Source organism: Onychostruthus taczanowskii, unplaced genomic scaffold, assembly GCF_017590055.1.
Source record: "Onychostruthus taczanowskii isolate IOZ18803 unplaced genomic scaffold, ASM1759005v1 scaffold36, whole genome shotgun sequence".
Lineage (NCBI taxonomy): Eukaryota > Metazoa > Chordata > Aves > Passeriformes > Passeridae > Onychostruthus > Onychostruthus taczanowskii.
Genome location: NW_024501015.1, coordinates 470,855 through 490,758, shown reverse-complemented (window position 1 = coordinate 490,758; position 19,904 = coordinate 470,855). Strand labels below are relative to the sequence as shown.

The following is a 19,904-nucleotide window of genomic DNA, read 5'->3' as shown; positions in this document are numbered from 1 at the left end:
TATATGTCCTCCTGCCTTCTAAAGAATAGAAGGAGAAGAAAGAAAAGGAAATATTATCCCAAACCCCATCCAGCCTAAGAACCAACCAACCAACCTCTTCACACAACCTCCTACCTTTGCAGGGCTGCCACACCTCTCACGTGTCCTATACAGGAGGCTGCAGGCTAGAACATGCAGCTGTTTCCTTACTATTGTTAATAGGAAAGTCAGCTGAGACCCTCCCTTTACCCCTTCCTTACCCTTTTTTACACTGGTCTGCACACATGAAGTTAAGTTTTGCCACTTGAAAAGAACTATGTGTTTATAGCACAAAGGTTTCGGTTTGTAAAAACCAAGTATCTAGGAAACAAACCAGACAGATGGATATAAAAAAATCTATCATCTTCACATTGTCAATCTGCAGGTTCAAAGGAAGTTCTGCACAGATCTTCTTTACTCTTAGGTTAAACAGTGAAGTCTTTGCAATTAAAGATCTAAATAGATCCTTTTATTTTCAATTCTTTCTCCCCTCACCTCTAACCTGAGCAAAGTTTCAGGGCATTAGAATTTCAAGAGCAGAACTCAGTGACTAAGAAGGAAGAATACCAGAAAGAGTACTACTAAAACTCAGAGATGTACGATTTTCCAATCCAGACACTGATCGAGCACATGTAGCAAGAATGACAAGACCATTTAATTACAAACAAACAAACCCAGGAACATTTACAAGTACAATTAAAAATTTATTTTTCTCTTTCTGCATTGAAGTGAGGACATGTTTACACACAATGTGACAAAAAAAAATCATCTGGATACTAAGTACTAATTGAGATTGCAATTGTATTTTCCTTTATAACCATTGAGAATATAAGCAGGGAAACAGAAGAAAGGAGAAAAACACATAACTTTGCCTGGTGTATCACCCCGTGCCTCTGGTTTTACTCATCCCCAAAACCTCACTTACAGGACACTTTTGGCAAAAGTCCCTGAACATTCTGTCCCCACCAAACATTCAGTACAGTTTAAAAAACAGGTTCAGTGGCACTTCAATATGATTTCAGTAACATCTGAGATACAGTGTACCCAACACTGCATGCAATTCACTTTGCTGTAAGGCTGACTTAGACATAAGGCAAACATGATCTTAGCTCTCAAATATTCCATGATTAGACACCCTTAGTACACATACCCCTGTAAAATGCAGAGATGCCTTGATTCCCTTCATTGCTTTTCCTTCTGATCAAGAAAGCAATTCAGGCAGACGGTGTGCTATACTAAACACAAACTGCAAGGCATTAAAATGTTAAAACAAACAGCAATGTTTAAAAATAAACTATATTCACATATTCAAAACTTATTTCCATCACTTAAATAATTTTATCTGCAATTACAAAATACATACACTTAAATATCTTTTTAAGAAATAATCATCTAAGATATCACAGACGATGATTTGCTTTTGATAATCTAACTGCCCTATCTCTAGCATAAAGATAAACCTGGACAGTGTTACTACCTAGAATGTTTTCCTATTATAATAAATTTTCTTAAATATACAGTAAATTCTCTTTAACTATTCTGACAGATAGTGCAAATAAAGACATTCTTTGGGTCACAATTTTAAAATATTACCACCAATGCTATCCTCAATTTAATATTGTTTTAGTAAATAAGTAAGAAAATATTTTAAGTGTACACATCTTCTAACATCTTTTTAGCAACACATTTTCCTCAGTTACCTTGGCTTAATGCAGATCACAAAAAATGAATAAACTACAATACTGCTCACCTATCCAAAAGATATGTTATAGTCATACTTAAATAAATAGATTTAGAAACCTACCTATAAGTTTCCCATTGCTTTCCACGTATTGTTATTATCCAATGGCCTACTACATCAAATCATATCAAAATATCTTTAGAGACAACAAAGATCACTTCAGAAGCACTGCTCAGAGGCAATGAAATAATGCTTTGGGAACCTAAGCACATGTTAGGCCTACACAGATCCAAGCACGTTGTAGAATACAATAGTTTATGCTTGCTTTAGAGTCAACTACTGCTTTGCCCTAGCCAGAGACAAAAAGCTTATCTTAAATATTATCCATCAATGGTGTAGCAACACAAAGCAGGCCTGTCTGCTATCTGATGTTGCTTGCTGGCTTTGCACGTTTGTTTGAAGTCACTGGCACCTGATGGTTAGTTCCATTAGTGGTATTTGTTGCTGAGCCATTCACAACAATGTAATCAACCTTGTTTTCCAGTTTCACCAGGCGTTGTAAGATGTCATCCAGAAGAACAGCAATTGTTCTCTTAAGATCAGCTGAAGATAATGGAAAAAACAAATTACAGCCTGTTATTTACTCTGCGTGGAAAAGAACTCCTATTTCAACATATTCACATCTTAAGACTTGCTATTCTGCCTAGCATACTTTTTGGAAAGGAATGCAGATTGATCAAGAAGTACAGAATTAAACAGCTGCTTGAATTTTCTTTCATAACATTCCTTTGTTATTTTAGGGAAGGAAGATACCACCATAACAGGGAACTGTGAAGGCAGCCAATTTAATATTAGAGTATAAGAGCAAAAACACTAGTTGGAACATTAGAAGTGGCTATTCAAAAATATTATTTAAATTTTCATCCAGATAACAGCATTGGAATACTCAGCTATGTCATCTTTTAGCCTTGGATGCCAGAGAATATATCTAAATACTTTCCAGCATAAAAAAAAAGATAGTTAATAGCTTTCCCCTAAATGACAGATTTCGCCCATAGAAAAGCTGTTATTAGAAGGTATCTTATTACTTCTTACATAAGCTATAAAAGAAGGGTAAAAAAAAACTATTTACATCTTTATTGACTGAAAAATAAGAGAAAAGATGGTAAAAAATTCTCATGATCTGGAACAAAAAAACAGTAACATATTTCAATACAAAACTATTTACGCTGTTGCCAATCACCATCTTTTTCAGATTTGAAAAACACTAACAAACTTACCAGGTTTTACAAGATGTTAAGATTGCCCTTACACACAAAGAAATCTACAAACTCTGTCTCTACCCCCTGCCCTCTATCTAATCAGTTAACTAAGCAGAAAGACTGGGGAGAAAGATCACAGGCATCAAAGTGAAAAAATAGGAGTAAAACAGATAAAATTAAAAATTAGTAGTAAATTAAATTTTTTAAAAATAAGTACCTCCCTCTAAAATTAACTAGCTCTTGTTTAGTAATGTTTACTTTGAAAAAAAATTGCTAAACAACTCAAGACAGAGCAGGGTCTGCTGTCAATAACAGAGGGTGGGTCATGTACTCTGCAGTATCATTTTGTGCTCAACAATCTGATGGAGGGAATTGTCAAGTTTTAATTCTGATGATCAGCAGGTGGATCAAGAGACTTATAGAACAGGAGAAAGCTACAGTACACAAGGATTTTTTTTTTAATGACAGAAAAAAATAATTACACAGTAAAGGAAGGAAGTCCTTGATTTAAAAAAAAAAGGTGGGAGGAGAAAACAGGGAAGAAAAGAGAAGGTAGTCTCTTACTGTGATAAAAATTAATTTTAAGAATGAAAAGATTAGAGGTCTGAACACTTTTTACTCTGCTGTTCCTCTTGGGTTGTTCCTGCACATCTTGTCATTACAGACTTGCTTCCTTCTTCCTTAGCAGCAGCAAAACGACTTGAGACACATTTTTGCTGCTTGCACTCTTATCAAATGCCTGCAAAGGGCATCCTACCAGCCAATTAAGCAAATCTTAAGGGGATCAAAGTTCATTACTATACGTCTTTTCAGATACTACTGAGATACTATTTGAGATACTATTTTTTGAAATAAACAATTTTAGTTATCTTTTCAATATTGCAGAAGATAGTAAATACTGGCAACCTATTTATCAAGCTTGCACAAGACAGGCAAGTCAGAGATATGATGCACCAAGTATTACAGCTCACAAAAAAAGGGACGTTGTCTCTTATGGCTACTTGTAAAACAAGGAGAGATTCTGCCAAATTCATAACTGCCTTGCAGTCTCCAGACTGCAAACTCTACTAGTATCTTGCTTTTTCATTGCTTTTTTTAAGGTGAAGAAAATTCCAGAAATAAAAGCAGGAAGTTACCAATGAGGTACTAGAAGAATCTGGAATGTTGAAGTGACTTTTATATAAACTTTGTCCCTGTATCAAGCACATGCTTATTTGTTAATAGCTGAAGATTCAGAAACAGACAAGTGTGATGTTGCTTCTCTAAATAACTGCATTCATGTACCTGAAGAGATCTAAAAAAATCCTGGAAAGCAAAAATTTCATGTATGAAGCTTGATTTTGCAACTCATCTTAATCTTCAACTTCACTTAATAAACTAAAATCAAATCAGTTAATACAGAGAAGTTTTTTTCTGCTGAAGAGCATACACTACTTTAAAAATAAAGAAAATTTATAACTTTACAGTTTTTTTACAGAAAAATAATATATTAAAGTAACTAGTATGGCTTTTTTCCTCTTACCATATCCTGACACAGAGGCTCCACCACCACCATTCATCAGGTTTTTATTTTCTTCTGCCAGTGCTTTGACATATCTTTTACTGAGATCTAATATCTGTCCACGCAACTCAGCACTGCTTTGGCGTCTTGGATACTGAAAAGTGTAGCGCAGCAACATCAAACCCCAAATGATTCCAAAGATTAGTAAAAACATACTCAGTTTTTGGGACATATTTTTTCTTGAAAATGTTAGAAACATTTCTGATGAAGGCCACAGGCACGTCCTAATTTCAGGAAAAGTAACTGAATTTGGCTTTGTCTAATTATATTACATATTAAACAAAAATAATATTTCTATAAAGTGAAAAATCTTCTGGCTGGATCATCTTGAATAGATCTTCTCATGTTTTAGCTGGTCTTGATTCCTGAAATTTGTAAAGTACCACTTGGTTATTCAAAACTGCTACAGTTACTGATATCAAGAACAAATATCAGTTTCCAAATACAGTATTATTGCATCATCTAACAAACAAGTTCTTTTATCTGCTTAGAGGTTCAGTTATATTTCCTTCTCACCTGTTATTTACAAGGTTTCTTCTTCCTATTTTTACAGATTTTTATTCTCCAAAAATCAAAACTTCTGTGCTTCCACAAAGCACCACAAGTATTTTAAATATTGTAATTTAAACTGATATTGAACTCAAATGCATTTGAAAGAAGATGCAGTATCTAGAAGAGACCTGTATAACATTTCTGTACAACATGGTGATGAGTTATACACATACATCTAAACACACGATCTTGTGAAATTATTCACTTGATTCTTATTCTTCACTTTGAAGTACAGTGCAAGTGTGAACAGACAACACTTGGTTGGTTAGCCAGTTCAAAGCTTCCTCTCCTGACTTTGTACACCATTAAGGTTTTTTATTTGTTGTGGTGCCTTATAATTGAATAGAGACAAAACTAAAATTGGCACATTGCATTTCAGCATTTTACTTCAACTTTAAAAAATGTCTTACCATAGTATACCCAATTCTGGTCCTTCAATAGATGAAGGCTTCAGGAGGAAAGCAAATGGTAGGAAAGCTTCATCAGTTAAATAACAAATGTTCAGACAGTTGGAAGCAGTTTGAGCCACACATCTTCAGGAATGTCTGTCCTGGGGAAAAAAAAAGATTTAAACAAAAAGTGAAGATATCTTCATTTACTTGTGGAGTAGTTGCAGTCAAAGGCTTCCAGCTACATGCTTTTAAAACAGAACAACATTTTCAAACCTAACTTCAAGCAATTGTTAGGGAAGAACATAGAATTACTCTCCATTTTATTATGAATGCATGCACTTGAATGCTCAGTAACTGACTTCAACACACTTCTAAAAGAAAGCTTGGTAAGAATCTCATGAGCATCTCCTTCTTCTTCTAAGACAGTGACAACAGATGTTCCAGATTCATCGTATATGTACATGCACACATATTTACACAGGCATCATTCTCTTACTAATTTTTACCCCACAAACAGATCCCACATTTTTTAGACTCTTTCCATGTGCATACTTCATATTTCTCATTTTTCATCCATCTCTGACACTACTCCAATTGTTCAATACTTTCTTAAAAGAGGATTTCTATTATTTAACATCCAGATAAAGCTACTCATTTTACACAATAGTTACATTTTTCCTCACTATTCCCAGTTCTTCCCCACGTACTACCTGACACAAGCACCACTTAGACTGAAATTATGCATGTAATAGAGTTCCTCACCAGACTTTCTGTAGCGGCACTTACACCTCGGTTTGTATCAGAATATTGAGACCGAGTTTCTCGAGCTGCTGAGCTCCCATCTAACCCTAACTCTGCCTCCATGGCACTTTTCATCCCCTGCACTGGCCAGTTCCATTGGCCTTATGCCGACACCCCGCTGTCTGCTGCCAACACAAGTGTGACTGCCAGCAGGGCGCCGAGCGCTGCTTGCCGCTTACCCTTCACTCTCCAGATAATCCTCTCAACAGGCGAGCCAGCGCGCCTGATTCAAGTGGCAAATTTCTGAAGTGCTCCAAAATCAACATGCAGATCTAAATTATTCTGAAAATGATTAACCCAAGGCAGGGGCGACATCAGGACCTGGACACCAAAGCTGACATAAAGTAAGAACCAGCTGTGTGTAAAATGCCATATGGCAGCCACTGCCAGTACATAAACTGACTGCTGGGTGCACTAGTGCCAGTGGCAATCCCTAGTCACTGAATGAAGAACAGCTCAGCTCAGCCTCCACCGTGGGGTATGACTGTGCACAGGGACAGACAGCCAACACACAGCAATTTGAACTCCCACTGTAAATGCAGTGGGATGTACTCTGTTCAAGGAATGTGCTTAATCCCCTTAAAACTGGTTTTAAGATACTAATTTGTCTTAAGAACATAAAATAAGTGGGAAAACAGTAAAAATTTACATTCCATAGCATGAATATCTGGAATTGTGTGGCTTAGGATTTCCTGAAACAGATCTTCCCTAAACATGCACTAACCAAAACTTCTTTTCCCTAGCTCTTTGCCAAATCCATGGCTCTGCACTCAGACTTCAATGAATAAACTGCACCCACATCATTACGTATCTATATAATCTCTGAACAGTATCAAAAATGATGGAAAACATTATGAGGTCCAGGAGAAGAGTATTCATGTGATGGCTCAGAAGACCAAACAGTATCTCTCGAGAAGACACTGTAAGTTTCAAACCCCATTCCCAACAGTCTCTACTTTTTCAATTAAAAAAAAAAAAGAAAAAAGAACAAATAGCTCTTGCAAAACTTAAACTGAGTTCACCTCTCCACAGATCTCCAGCCATATCTCATTCTGAAGCATTTAGACAATATCACTACAGTCCTCTGGAGTAGAAATAACTCTGCCATCACACTGTAAATAAGACCACAAGCCAGGATAAGAGGTCTAGCCAAGAGGAACAGATTGAATAAACTCCTGCCAAGAAGCAGCAGGAATTGCAGACTGGGCCATAGCCATGCATATCTGATTCACAGTGCACACACTGACTACTGAAACTAATGGAAATCAAGCACTTAACCTGCTGGGAAATTGCATAACACCCATATACTGACACGAGGCAAAGGAACTCAGAGCAAGGCTTACCAAAATGAAGGGAACTATTTGTACTTGCCACTTTTGCTACAAATTTTAAAGGCCATTCCCTCTTCATGAATTCCAGTGTAATCTCAAAATTCTGGAGATTTGGTCTCCTTTTTCCCCCTGAAATGCATAAATGCAAGCACTTCTAGTGACTCATAAGACACTCCCTGCAACACCCTTTGGGAAAAAAAAATAAAATACATTAAAAAAAAAAAAAAAAAAAAAAAAAAAAAAGTAAGCTTATGCCCAAATGATTTGGAAGTAGGAAAAAAAAGAGTATTGGAGCAGCAGGCGAACATATTAGGAAGGAAATAGCACAGTAAGATGGATGGACTGGAATATTCTTGTACCTCTTGTTGCCCTGAAGGGTCAGCACTTCTCTACAACTACATTATAGTTTCAACACTTCTAAGCTCAAAACTTGGGCCTAGAATGGACCTTTGTTTTCAGTAATTTAGAGGCAGTATCCCATAAGATACATGCACACATGAAAGAAAGTAAGTGTACTTTGTGATCTTTATTCTCCCTCATTCTCTCAAAGCACACAATATGCTGAGTTGGAAATCCTCCCTGAGCAGGAAAAAAAGGAAGCTGAGACTTCCTTCTTCACGCTGATTTATCCTGGTTAGAAATGCTGGCACACCACTCTTCCCACCGCAGCTGAGGGACTTTTGTGGCAAAGGCAAAGCACTGCAGAGAGCAACAGGAAAAAGGATGCATCACAGCTACACCTTTCTACAATTCCCACCACCATCTCTAATCACAGAGACTGAGACAAAGGCAGACAACCGTAAAGATGAAGCAGTACAACCAGAACAAAATTTGAAAATCTGAGGAGGGAAAAAAAAAGATACAAAACCCCAAAACAAAACAAACCCAAATCAAACAAAACCCCCGAGTTGACTGCAGGCAAAATGGCAATTCAAGAATCCATGAAGAAAAGAATGTCTTCCACGTAATCCTTTCAATTAGCAGCCCAAAGTAACTGATTCAAGAGCCAGTTTCCCGAAGTACTTTAAATCAACATGTATATTTAAATTATTCTGAAAGTTACAAGCCCAAGCCAGGAGCAACATTCGAATTTGGAGCTACAACCAATTCCTGAATGAGGATCTGACACTAGGTTTGCCTTTCACAGACATATAAACAGCTTGGTTTTCTTCACTGTTGATTGTCTAAAAAAAGTATTACCAAAACCAGCCAATGTGGATAAACTTTGTCCAGTGGTACCACAACACTGAAATCCATCTGGCAACAAAGCAATGAACTAAGACACTCACCCACTCCAAAATAAAATCATGTCTCTAGCCTGCATACCTGTATTTCAAAATCAGTCATATATAAATTATATTATTGACTACATGAAACAAAAGGAGCAAAGACAAAACAAAAAGCTACAGAAAATGTCTTATACGTTCCATAATATAGCAAAGTTATACTTAACTACTATTTAACTAGCATCAGACTTCAGTTTGAATACTGACCCTTCTTCACGGTAACTAGCCCATACTTACAAAACATCCTTCTTGAATTTTGTTGCAAAGTCTTCGTCTTTACTCATTCCCACAAAAACCAAGAGATTATATTAACATACAACACAAAAATTAAATGGTCTATATAATGCAAAGGAATGACTCGTACATGCTCTGAAAACAAGGCATACCTAAACCCTTAAAAGCTTATTTCACCTTACAGCACTGTCACTTCTGCCAGTCAATCGGCCCCTGAAAGACTGGCACATATTCATCATCATTTTTCTAGCCTGCCCAAGAGACTCCAAACTTCCTAAACCACTAGAAATGGTTGCAGGGCAAATTTAAACCTGTTCTGCAGAGATTATTTGAGTACCTTCTAGTTTTGAAAAATGTACAGGACAGATGACAGTAATTATTTGTAAGAGAAAAAGAAAGCAGCAGGTCCATCAGGTATTTTTGGTAGGTATTAATGAGAAGTTTGCAGATGCAAAGAATACAGAAAACCAAAGCCCGAGAGAAACCTATTTGTTTCAAAGATCAAAAATACTTTTAAGAATAAAGCCAAGAAAAATGCAATGAAAAGAATATTGTTAAGATACAGTCCAATAAAGTCACCTCTTTGGTCATGTATTTTGAAAGACAGAATCTCAAATACAAAGGCAGTAGTTCCTCAGTGATACTCTAGAGACCTAGTCTCTAATGCACTCATATATTAGGAAAGTAGGCCTGATAAGTGGGAATTTTACTCCATCTATTACTTACTACCACAATATTTATCAGTTCCTCACTTTCAAATGATGATAAACAGCAACATGACACTATGCATTCGAGAGCAGATCTGGCTTTGCAACCACATAAACTGCATAAAAAGAAGTGATTTATCAAGACAGAGCTTTAAAAAAAAAAGCCATATACAGTCCTTGAGGCATACATCCAACTAAAGAGCAAGTGGAAAAAATCTTGCAATAGAACAGACAGAAGACAGAAATCAGGATAGTATAAAAAAAGCTGACATTAATAATAACATTAATATGAATAATTAATAATAAAATAATTGTACAGTACAAAATCAGAATTTATTACCATCTCAGTTTATGAAATTATTAACAATTTTAAATTACCACAGTAAAATTACATCTGTACAAGAAATTACTATTAAATTCATGGCAACAAACATCCCTCAGTACAGAGAGGGTACTGTATCAGTAAACAAATAACTGTCTCTAAATATGCAGAGTGATACCTCATCGCAACAGCCAACAAACATTTCAGGAAGACAAGAATCACTGGGCATTACAGAGTACCAAGAAAAAAATTTCACAGTAGCATCTATCTCCATTCTATTATTTTCCCCTTTTTTGCATCTATTTACAGAGTGCACCCTCCGGCCCATTTACCTCTGTCACCTCCAAAATATTTTGTTTTCTAATTTTCCAACAGAAAATTTTGAGCATCACTCAGCTGACAGGAATCAATTGTGCTGACCATTCTGAGAGCAGACAAGTTGGTTCTATGTTATTTGGAAAACCCTCAGTCATTTCTGTGAAGCAATGCAAATGGGAAGTCTAAAGAATGACTGACATACAGCAAAACAGTACAGAACATATCCACTACTCAATTAATTGTAAAAGATTGAGACAATGAAATAAGCAGCTAGAAGCCCAGGAGCTCACATGCTGAGGCTTTTTGGAATGCCAAAAATGATATTTGTATTCTGGTAATTTGCAGTCTTAGATGGTTGTTGGTTTGTCAGTAGGTGAAAAATCTACATGAGGTGCAGCTGGCAAACGGGTGCCCAGAGAAGTGAAGTGTTTACACAGAGCCCTGGTTAAAACTGGTGTGTAAGAAAGAACCACATTCGTCATATTTTTATGAGTACACAAGTTCTCGAGAAGAGGCCAATGAGACTGCTATCCTGTACTGGCACATCCATACAGGTGACTGTCCTTTGGTTCCCAGGTTCATTAATCAGGTTCACTCAGACAGCTGCATAGTGCCATAAAAGAGCAGGATATTCCACTTGGAACCAACCATTAACAGCAATGCCAGTTCCCAGACAAGCAAAACCACATTAAGCTGTCTTTTGATAAAATTTACTCTCAGCACTTCAAGTATTCCTATTATTGCTGCTGTAAAATTTGGTCAACAGAAAAATATCACAGCAGAGAGGGAAAAGAAGATCTGTACTGACAAAACATCAGCAATGCCTGACATAACTCAGCCCACCAAAACTGAGGCAACTGATGAAACTCAAGGGTCTTTCCAGACTGCATCACAGATGAGTAGATAGAAGAGACCATTTATATTAATAGCTGCTACACTCATGTGAAAATATTAATGCTATAAAACATGCTGCTATCTTAAGAGCACGTAAGAAGGCACACTTCTGGGCAAATAAAGCTGCCCTACCACTATGACGGCTGCTGGGCTGTAGTTTCTGTACCGCTTTCAGAGCATGCTGCCAAAGAAGTCTGCCTTTGTGTCTTTTCCAGGACAGCTATCTTTATATCTTCTCCTACAGCATGTGTTCCTTCATTCCCTGCTTCTACATGCCCAAGATTTGCAATTACCTTGGCACACTGAAAAAAAAAAATCCTTTTGTCTTGTTGCTAGCTGCCTTTTGGGGAACACTTTAACGGATACTCCAAGTGAAAGAAACATGAAGTTTAAGGGAATAGCAAAACTGGGTAACTACCAAAAATATCTACTCTTCTACAAAGAAAGAAGAAAATCTTATGTGCTCCCAACAGCTCCTGTCTCTCGACGCAGCCAAAGGATATATGGGCCAACAAAAGTCACAGCTCATCTAGCAGACACAGTGCTGCTGCTGACGAGCTGCTGGGACTACCTCAAACATATCCTACACCAGGAACGGTTTTACCTCCTACAGGCTTCTAAGAACAGCACCAATTTGTTTTGTAGATGAACTTGGAGTTGAGAGCACAAACACATTGCTTTCGACTTGAAAACCCACACAGCAAGCTTACAGTGGCTCTGGTATAAAATTATCTGAGAGCCCAAACACTAGACTACCTTTTATCAGTATTTTAGAAATACTGGAAAGCTGTTTCTATTTAAATGCATGCATTCCTATTTTCATTGCTTTTGTTTTACACTTTCTACCAATAATTATTTTCATTTTGCATTGTGTCTAAGAAGTCTTCTCAAGTACCTTAGAGTATCTTCTTTTTTTCAACACCTTCCCCTTTTATTTTGCCTACTACTGCCAATGAATGTTTTTTAAAATAAACCAACCATTTAAAAACAGAAATTCTTTGTTCCTTGCCTGTGGGCAGTCAGCCAAGATCCAGGATTTCGAGGGGAAAGGGCTTGGCAAGGCTTGTGAAGAAAATTAAAGCAAGCAGATATCAATAGGGACAGTATATCAATAGGGACAGTATGCTACACTTTCCGAACTTGCCCTCCTCCCACTGGGCCTATAAACATTTCTACGTCTCTGTATCAGATTCTTAAAATAATAATAGAGAAAAAAGTATTTAAAAAAAAAAAAAAATCTCAGCTTGATTTTCCCTGGCACACTTTTCTCTATTTTCTCTTCATGCTTTATTGCCACCATTCAGGTCCCTGTAGGACCCTTGCTCCTTGAGAAGAGTCACAACAGAGCACGAGGCACTTTCTTGGCTTCTCACTTCCCAGTAACACTGCCACAATTTATTAATGGCAGGCTATGACAAGTAGCCCATAGTACTCCCTTGTGAAATTTCACAGCTGTCCTTGTATCACTCTTTCCAAAACCCCTGAGACTCCAAAACTTCCTCCTGAGATGTTTAGCTAATTTTGACTAGTTTTACAGAGAGCCAAGCCTACAAGATGATGCATGTATGGTACTGGTAAGAGAGGGACTTTCACTGAACGTTTTAAAGAGACCTAAAAGGAAGGCAGGTGTCATTAAAGAGAATAAAGAGGGGAGGGGGGAGACAACCAACCAAGTGAGAGCTGCAGTGGGGGAGAGATTGCCACTGCTCACACATGTACACACAGTGCACCACACAAACACTATTCCTGTAGAACGGCAACAAAAAAAGCACTTGTTCCACCGGGGAGAAGAGAAGAATTTAACTTGCCTGATTTTCTTTCAAGAAACCTGTACAATTCAAACTGCACATGAATTTGTCCACCAAAATTATGTTTCTCTGGTAAAACTGCAATAGAGACGAGGCTTTGGATTCATGCTCCTTCCCAGTAGGCTGACCCAGGTGAAGATTTCAGAAAAATAACACTGGAGGAAATGTTAAAGTCAAGTGATTTCTTCTACATCTTTTCTTCTACAATCTTACTTTTAGATTGACTTGTCAGCTCAATGTAGCATAATAATGGATTATGACAGACATTAGTTAACTGTAACACCTCAGTGCTGTGCACTGCAAAATACTTTATTCTTAACACTAAGGAAAACGTACCCAAATTTAACCAGATTATTTATAACATGGTAGCCTACTATTTCTTTAGTATTGATGAAGAAACCAATTTCATTGGAATAAGTTTTACATTTCCTCGTCAATGCCCCTGGTTCAGGCCCTCTTTTACATGGGCAAAGTACCCATTCAATTCTAAGCAATCCAAAATTATTTTCTAAATTACATATGCAAATGCTAATACACTATTTTTGTAAAGTTTATAAAGTTTTTTTAGTAAATCACAGAAGAAAATATAAAAGGCTGCTATTAATAATGCTCAGTTGACAAAACCCAGCTGATAAAATGGCACAACTTATAAATCACAGGTCAAAGAGGTTGTTAATAAACAAACAGCATATAAAGTACATTTTATCAGTAAACTTGTACCAGGAAAAACAGATTCATTTGAGTGACTGAGTCTCACAGATTTTTCACAGCTACTGGAAAATGGTTATTTTTGACACTTACTTGTTTTCAGATATGTTGACTACACAGCTGACAATTTTAGCTGACAGCACGCATTTATCCCACTTAGAGTTTAGGCAAGATGCAAGAACTAGAACTTTACTATTCTCAGAAAAGGTACAAGCGATCATGAACACCAGAGGAAATATCTTTTAACAGCTAAATGACAATGATGTCCAATCCCCAAGATACATCACAATTTGTGATTAGCTGATGCCAATGCCTCCTTCAAGGAGATAACAGCCAAAAGGAGTCTCTAAAAGCAGATACTACAAAAGCTTTAAAAAGGAAAAGCTGGGGGGAGGCGGGGGAGGGAGGAGAGGGAGGAAAGGACCAAAGGAATTCCAGCATAATTGCTTAATTCTCTGGAGCTCTCGAGTACCTATTAAACAGCTGCAGCTTTTGACACCTAAAATACCAAAAAGAGGTTAGAATAACTTGGGTTTTATACACACGGGTATCTGCAGTCAAAACAGGAACAAAGATAACAATAAATTTCTACATTTGGTCTAAAAGTGCAATCCCACTGCTTGTGACATGACCAGAAGATGCTACTCAGAGTCTAATACCATCTTCATATTGTCTCCTTTCTCTGATAGTCTCATGAGAGTAAAACAGCAATTCATTACATCTGTTCCAAAATTAACACTATGTGACACTTAGGACAAATCACATGCACACTAGAATGTACATCATGTTCACATTCTCAGGGTTCTCTTGAAATAAAAAGTTGCAATTCCTACAAAGATCACTTTTCACAGTGAAAAAACACATCCGCCTCCCCCAGTTCACCTACTGGGGGGGGAAAACAACAACAGAAAAAAACTCAAAACAGCAACCAAAGAGATCTAGCTAACCCAATCTGAACTGTTCTAAGGAAACTCCACATCATGTCATAGCATAGAACAAAAATAATCTATGCTTGTTTTGTGGCACACAAACACAGAAATTACACTGCACTCTAGTTGGCAGTATCTTTTAGATGACAAGAGACATAAAAGAAAATTTACAGGATGCTACCATGTTAGGTAAGGAAACTGAAAAGAGAGTTTATTAATAATGAATGATGAACAAAGTTACTGAAATAAGGTGGAGATAATAGTACATTATACATGTTTACCAAAATCGAAGGTAAGTGCAGCCAAAACATCATCAGATGTTACAAACAAAACCAATTTTATTACATGTAGCACTGTTCTGCAACTCTTGCCGTCAAAAAATTCCATACATTATAATCTCCTAAAACTGAATGTTTCAAATCTTGCAGACTTCATTCCATATTACTTTTTCTTATTTCTTCAGTGGTACCAACGAGACAAATTTCAGTGAAATATTTACCCGTTTGTTTTGTTTTTTTCACGCAGACTTGCTAGCGCCGGAAGATCACTTAACCTGACATTGCTAAGGATCCTGCCTTTGCCTGAATATGATTTTTTTTTTTTTTTTCCCTTCCCGTGAGTTCCATCGCATCACTCCAATCATGCTTTACCTCTCTGGAAGTTATGTCCTTACAGCAGAAGGCATCGATCTTGCAGAGTCACTGCAGTCATAGCTTAAGACTGGAAGCCCACTGCTGACGGCGAAGGAAACCAGAAAGCCCTCGTTTGCTCCACCGCTCCCTCCCCGCCCAAGGACACCGCACCGCAGCCCCGGGACACGGGTCGCGGCCAAGGAACCCGGCCCCAGCACAACTCACCGCGCCTGCCCTCGGCGGGCCCGCACCGACCCCGCCGCAGGTACCGGGACCCGCCGGGGAGGAAGCCCGAAGGAAGACGAGCCCGTCCCGCAGCTCCCGAAGGAGGGGCGGGCCAAGGCGGGCGCTCAGGCGCGGTGCGCACCCGCGAGTGCGGGAGAGCCGCAGCCAGCCCGCGCCATCCCGGTCCCAGCCTTTCCCCCGTGAAAACGCACACGGACGGGCGAGCGGACTGACGGGAGGACGGGCCCCCCCCCCACTCCCGCCGCCCCGGCCCAATGCCCGCCCGGCGCCGCGGCCGCCCCCCAGCGGCGGGAGGGAGCTGCGGCAGCGGCGTGAGGGGGCGGGCTCCGCGCCCCGCGGCTGTGCGCGGAGTTTGTCCTCATCCGTGTTCTGGGCATGTTTCATCTAGAGAAGACTGAGAGGGGGTCTCATCAATACTTTTAAATATCTCAAAGGCGAGTGCCGAGAGGATGGTGCCAGAGTTTTGGTGGTGCCCCGCGCCAGGACGGCGAGCGAAGGCCGTGAACTAACACACAAGGTCCACCTCAACATGAAGTTCTTCGCGTTGAGGGTGGCAAAGCACTGGAATAGGTTGCACAGGGAGGTCGTGGAGTCTCCTGCTCTGGTGACATTCAAAATCCACCTGGACACATTCCTGGGTCACCTGCTCTAGGTGACCCTGCCTGGCCAGGGGTGGACTAGGGAATCTCCAGAGGTCCCTTCCAACCCTAAGGATTCTGTGATTGTCCAGCTGGGGTGGTATATAACCCCCACTGCCCACCGTGATAATCGCCTAAATAAAATTCATTGTGAGTGCAGGACTGTGCTAGAGAGTCACCCCAGGCTCTTCCTGCAAGGTGCTGTTTAAAGGAAGCTGGTGTCCGTTAAGGAAAGGTGAACATGAGGGCAAAGTAAAGAACACGTTCAACAGCTGCGGAGGTGACAGCATTCAGAAGTACCTGTTGGTCACCTTATCTGGATCCCTTCAGCGTGCGCCTCCCTCCCTCCCTCCCTCCCACATGGCTTCTCCTTGCTTCCAGCCTGCGTATTCTGCATGGGTTAGCTGCAGGAAAAATCAGCATTTAAATGCAATGCTGTTCTAGAAAAAGGGACAATGATACATCAGAGTGGTTAGTGGTCTAGACCTAAATATACAGACAAAACTCCTGGCAGGTGTTATGTCAGCTGATGAATCTGAGATGTGTGATAAAAACTATATGACAAAACAATATCCAGCACAGTGTCTCTTTTCAGTGGCATATGAAAATCACACCTTAAAAGTGTTTATATAGTCCTTTCATTTTGGGTAGTAATACTCTTGGTATCATTTCAAGGGGTAGATAAAAGCCCAGGATTGCAGGTATGTTGAAGTGTTCTGTATTATTTGTCAAAATAATAATAAATTTTTAAAACCCACCAGAATTAGATTGCTGCTGCAATGTTATTTCATTCTCCTGCCAATCATTATCTGTAGACGCTCCTTTCAAATTTAATTTGCATAGCTATTGCTCCGTCCTTTTTAAATATGTATTAAGAACTTCCTCTCCTAATATGTTTAAACTGCTAAATGGTAATGGCTAGAGAACAGCACACTAATCAATATGCTGTGAGATTAGCATAGCTTCTGCTTCCTTGCTTAAGTAGTTAATCCTATAATCTGTATATGCAGATAAGAATACATGCAACTTTATACTTGCTTTACTGCCACTCCTATTTTTCCCTCTTCCTTTTCCCTTACCAGTTGTTTATACCCTTTCCCTTTAGGGAATGGGCCTGATCTGGGCCTATCTTTCCCCCCAAAGTGTATTTTTTTCCAAATACTCTATACTTACTACTGCATTAAAGCTAACACTGTATTAAAGCAGTGTATTAATATTCCTTGAAAAACCTCTATAAGGCATGCTTGAAAAACATGTAATTATGTCATGTTAGTGTATCCTTTAGGCCATCCCTAGGTGTTTTCTGTGTTCAAACCATCTTCCATTTAGGAGAGGCACTCCCAATGACCCGGATCAACCTGGGAGTCTTACTAATAAATAGTGAAAGCTGAAATATAATATAAAATAATAACTGTCTTTATGGTCCAGGGAACTACAGGTGAAGTCATTGTAGAGTGAGGTCATTGTAAAGAACAATGAAGGCAGATAAGTTACAGGAAAAAAATGGTGAATGGTGTAGTTTTCAATTCAAAATGTAAAATTGATTAGACTTTTGAAAAATAGGTACTTGCATCAGCAACTGCCATTTATATTTTAGGTTTAATAGCCAGAACATTTTAGGATAACAGGAATGAAAAAATTCTGCTAGAATAATGCAAATGTCTTGAATGTGTGCATCAGGTCTAGACTAACCCTCAGGAACTCAAATCACAAAGTGGACTGTAGCTAGATTTCATACAGGTACACGTTAACAAAAATTGTGTTCCTGTCCTCTATTCTCCTGAACTTTTCCTCCCTCTGCAGCTTGTTTTTGTTTTGGTTTATTTTTTAGTGTAACCATTATGTATTTTCATTGGGTCCTTCATATTCCATTTTTTTTTCAGTGATCCATTCTGTGGTAGAAGACTGATTGGTATTTTCACCTCAGAATTTAAGCATGTTCTTCCTGCTCATTTCTTTTTGTTCCTGTAGTTAAAATATAGGCAACATCAGACAGGATCAGAATATGCCAGAACAGCATGTGATCTTGCAGTAGAATAAGAACTTTACTAATAATGTTACATTTGAAAAGGGAGATGAATAAATCTATGTACCAGAGCTGAACTGAGTAGAGCTGTTATAAAAGATAGATTATGACATGGATTCAGAATTGTTTTTACATCAGCAGAGGCTAAAACTCAGGCCAGCCTCCTAGGAATGAAAATTTAATTGTAATTAAACAGGAACTGACTAAGGAAATGACTGAAACTATTTAAGTAAGTGACGTGCAAGAAACTTTTACCCAAAACTAAATATTTTGCAGACCTAGATGACAATGAAGACTCATCCTCAATCCTACCTTCTTTACCATTGTGAGATAATTTACTCTTCAATTGATTACTTGTTTCTGAATCACCAAGGAAAAAGAGCAAGGGCTGGCATGTTCCAGCCTTCCATTTACAACAGAGGCACAAAACAACCACCATTTATGCTCCAGGTAGGAAGAAAGAGAAGAAGAGTGTATGTCAAGGCTCTGTTAGAATCTCAAGCTGTGGTGACCACTGGCTACCAGTGTGTGACATCTCCAATGGGACAAAGCACTTGTCGGGAACCCAGTGTTTTCCTGCACTGGCAGAGCAAGTTTAGATGTTTCATCATCTTGGGAAATTTTCTTACTTAAGGAACTGCATGCCTGGTCTCAAATGCCTGCAAGGTATCAGCTGCTGTAGCTATTGGTGCATGCTGGAGGAGGAAGCACCAAAACTGCATAGGATACAGGATCAGGGAAACCTTTCTGAGGTGACTGAGCAGAAAGGATAAAGCTTTTAACAAAACCATGGTTACAAATGCAATTCTCATGATTGCAAGTCAAAATTTAGGCCTTTATTTCATAGAAGCATGCAAGACTGGATCCTGTGACTTTACCTCCACGTGTGTACAATAAAAGCAGCCCCCCAGCCTTGCATATTAAATATCCTCTTGCCATAACACAGCACCCCCGATGGCACAGACCCACACAAATTCATATAAATGTTCTTCCTCGCACCGCGGGAGCACAGAGAATGTGCTGGGGAGGTGGAAGATAAGGCGACCCAGGAGCAAGGCTGATTTCTCCCGGTGTGAAGGAGCAGTCCTGGTAGCCGAGAGGAGAAGGCTTTGTGCTGCAGAGGCAGCAGGGCTGCGGCGCTGCCCCGCGTTGTCTCAAATAAGTTCCTTTCAGCCGGTGTGCAGGAGGCCAGTCCACACACAGCGTTTGGTTTACGGACAGCTCTGCGCAGAAAGGGGTGCTGTGGGAAATCCACAAAGCCTTCACGACGACTCCCAAAACTTTTCGCTACTATACATTTTAGCAACAAAGACGCTAATGTTCATTGGCTACAAGTTACCTCGTTCTCTTACTAGTTAGTATTCTGTCTTCTATTGGGTAATTATTCTCTCGCTTCTCATGCTAATTGGCCCGCATGCTCAGTCTTTCTCTTCTTTTGGGTCGGTGGGTTTGTTGAGTCGGTCACACATCTCCCCCTGCCGGAATTACGTTTTTCCCGGTCAGCTGCTTCCGCACATCGTCAAGTTGTCTTTAGCAGTTTCTTCCTTATCATGGGAGT

The 19,904-nt window shown here is 39.1% G+C and overlaps 1 protein-coding gene across 3 annotated transcripts; it reads right to left on the bottom strand.

The window, feature by feature from the left end:
- Positions 1 to 701: 701 nt before the first annotated feature.
- Positions 702 to 15,937, bottom strand: CCDC126 (coiled-coil domain containing 126). 3 transcript variants are annotated; one of them, XM_041411522.1, is made up of 4 exons: positions 15,662 to 15,937; positions 5,485 to 5,624; positions 4,484 to 4,887; positions 702 to 2,302 (listed from the first exon to the last, which is right to left on the bottom strand). In XM_041411522.1, the coding sequence occupies exons 3-4, from the start codon at positions 4,719 to 4,721 to the stop codon at positions 2,121 to 2,123; spliced, it is 420 nt and encodes a 139-aa protein (XP_041267456.1). In that variant the 5' UTR covers positions 4,722 to 4,887; positions 5,485 to 5,624; positions 15,662 to 15,937; the 3' UTR covers positions 702 to 2,120. The 3 variants fall into 3 exon arrangements, with proteins under 3 accessions (XP_041267456.1, XP_041267459.1, XP_041267457.1); XM_041411525.1 differs by having other exon boundaries at positions 5,485 to 5,619; XM_041411523.1 differs by lacking the exon at positions 15,662 to 15,937 and adding an exon at positions 7,611 to 7,726.
- Between the last annotated feature and the right edge of the window lie 3,967 nt (positions 15,938 to 19,904).

What these genes read in the sequence shown, in the direction of transcription:
- CCDC126 (XM_041411522.1), bottom strand. Translation starts at nt 4,721, where the DNA reads ATGTTTCTAACATTTTCAAGAAAAAATATGTCCCAAAAACTGAGTATG. An exon ending in AGCCTCTGTGTCAGGATATG is followed by an intron (nt 2,303 to 4,483) that starts GTAAGAGGAAAA and finishes CATTATCTTCAG; the next exon opens with CTGATCTTAAGAGAACAATT.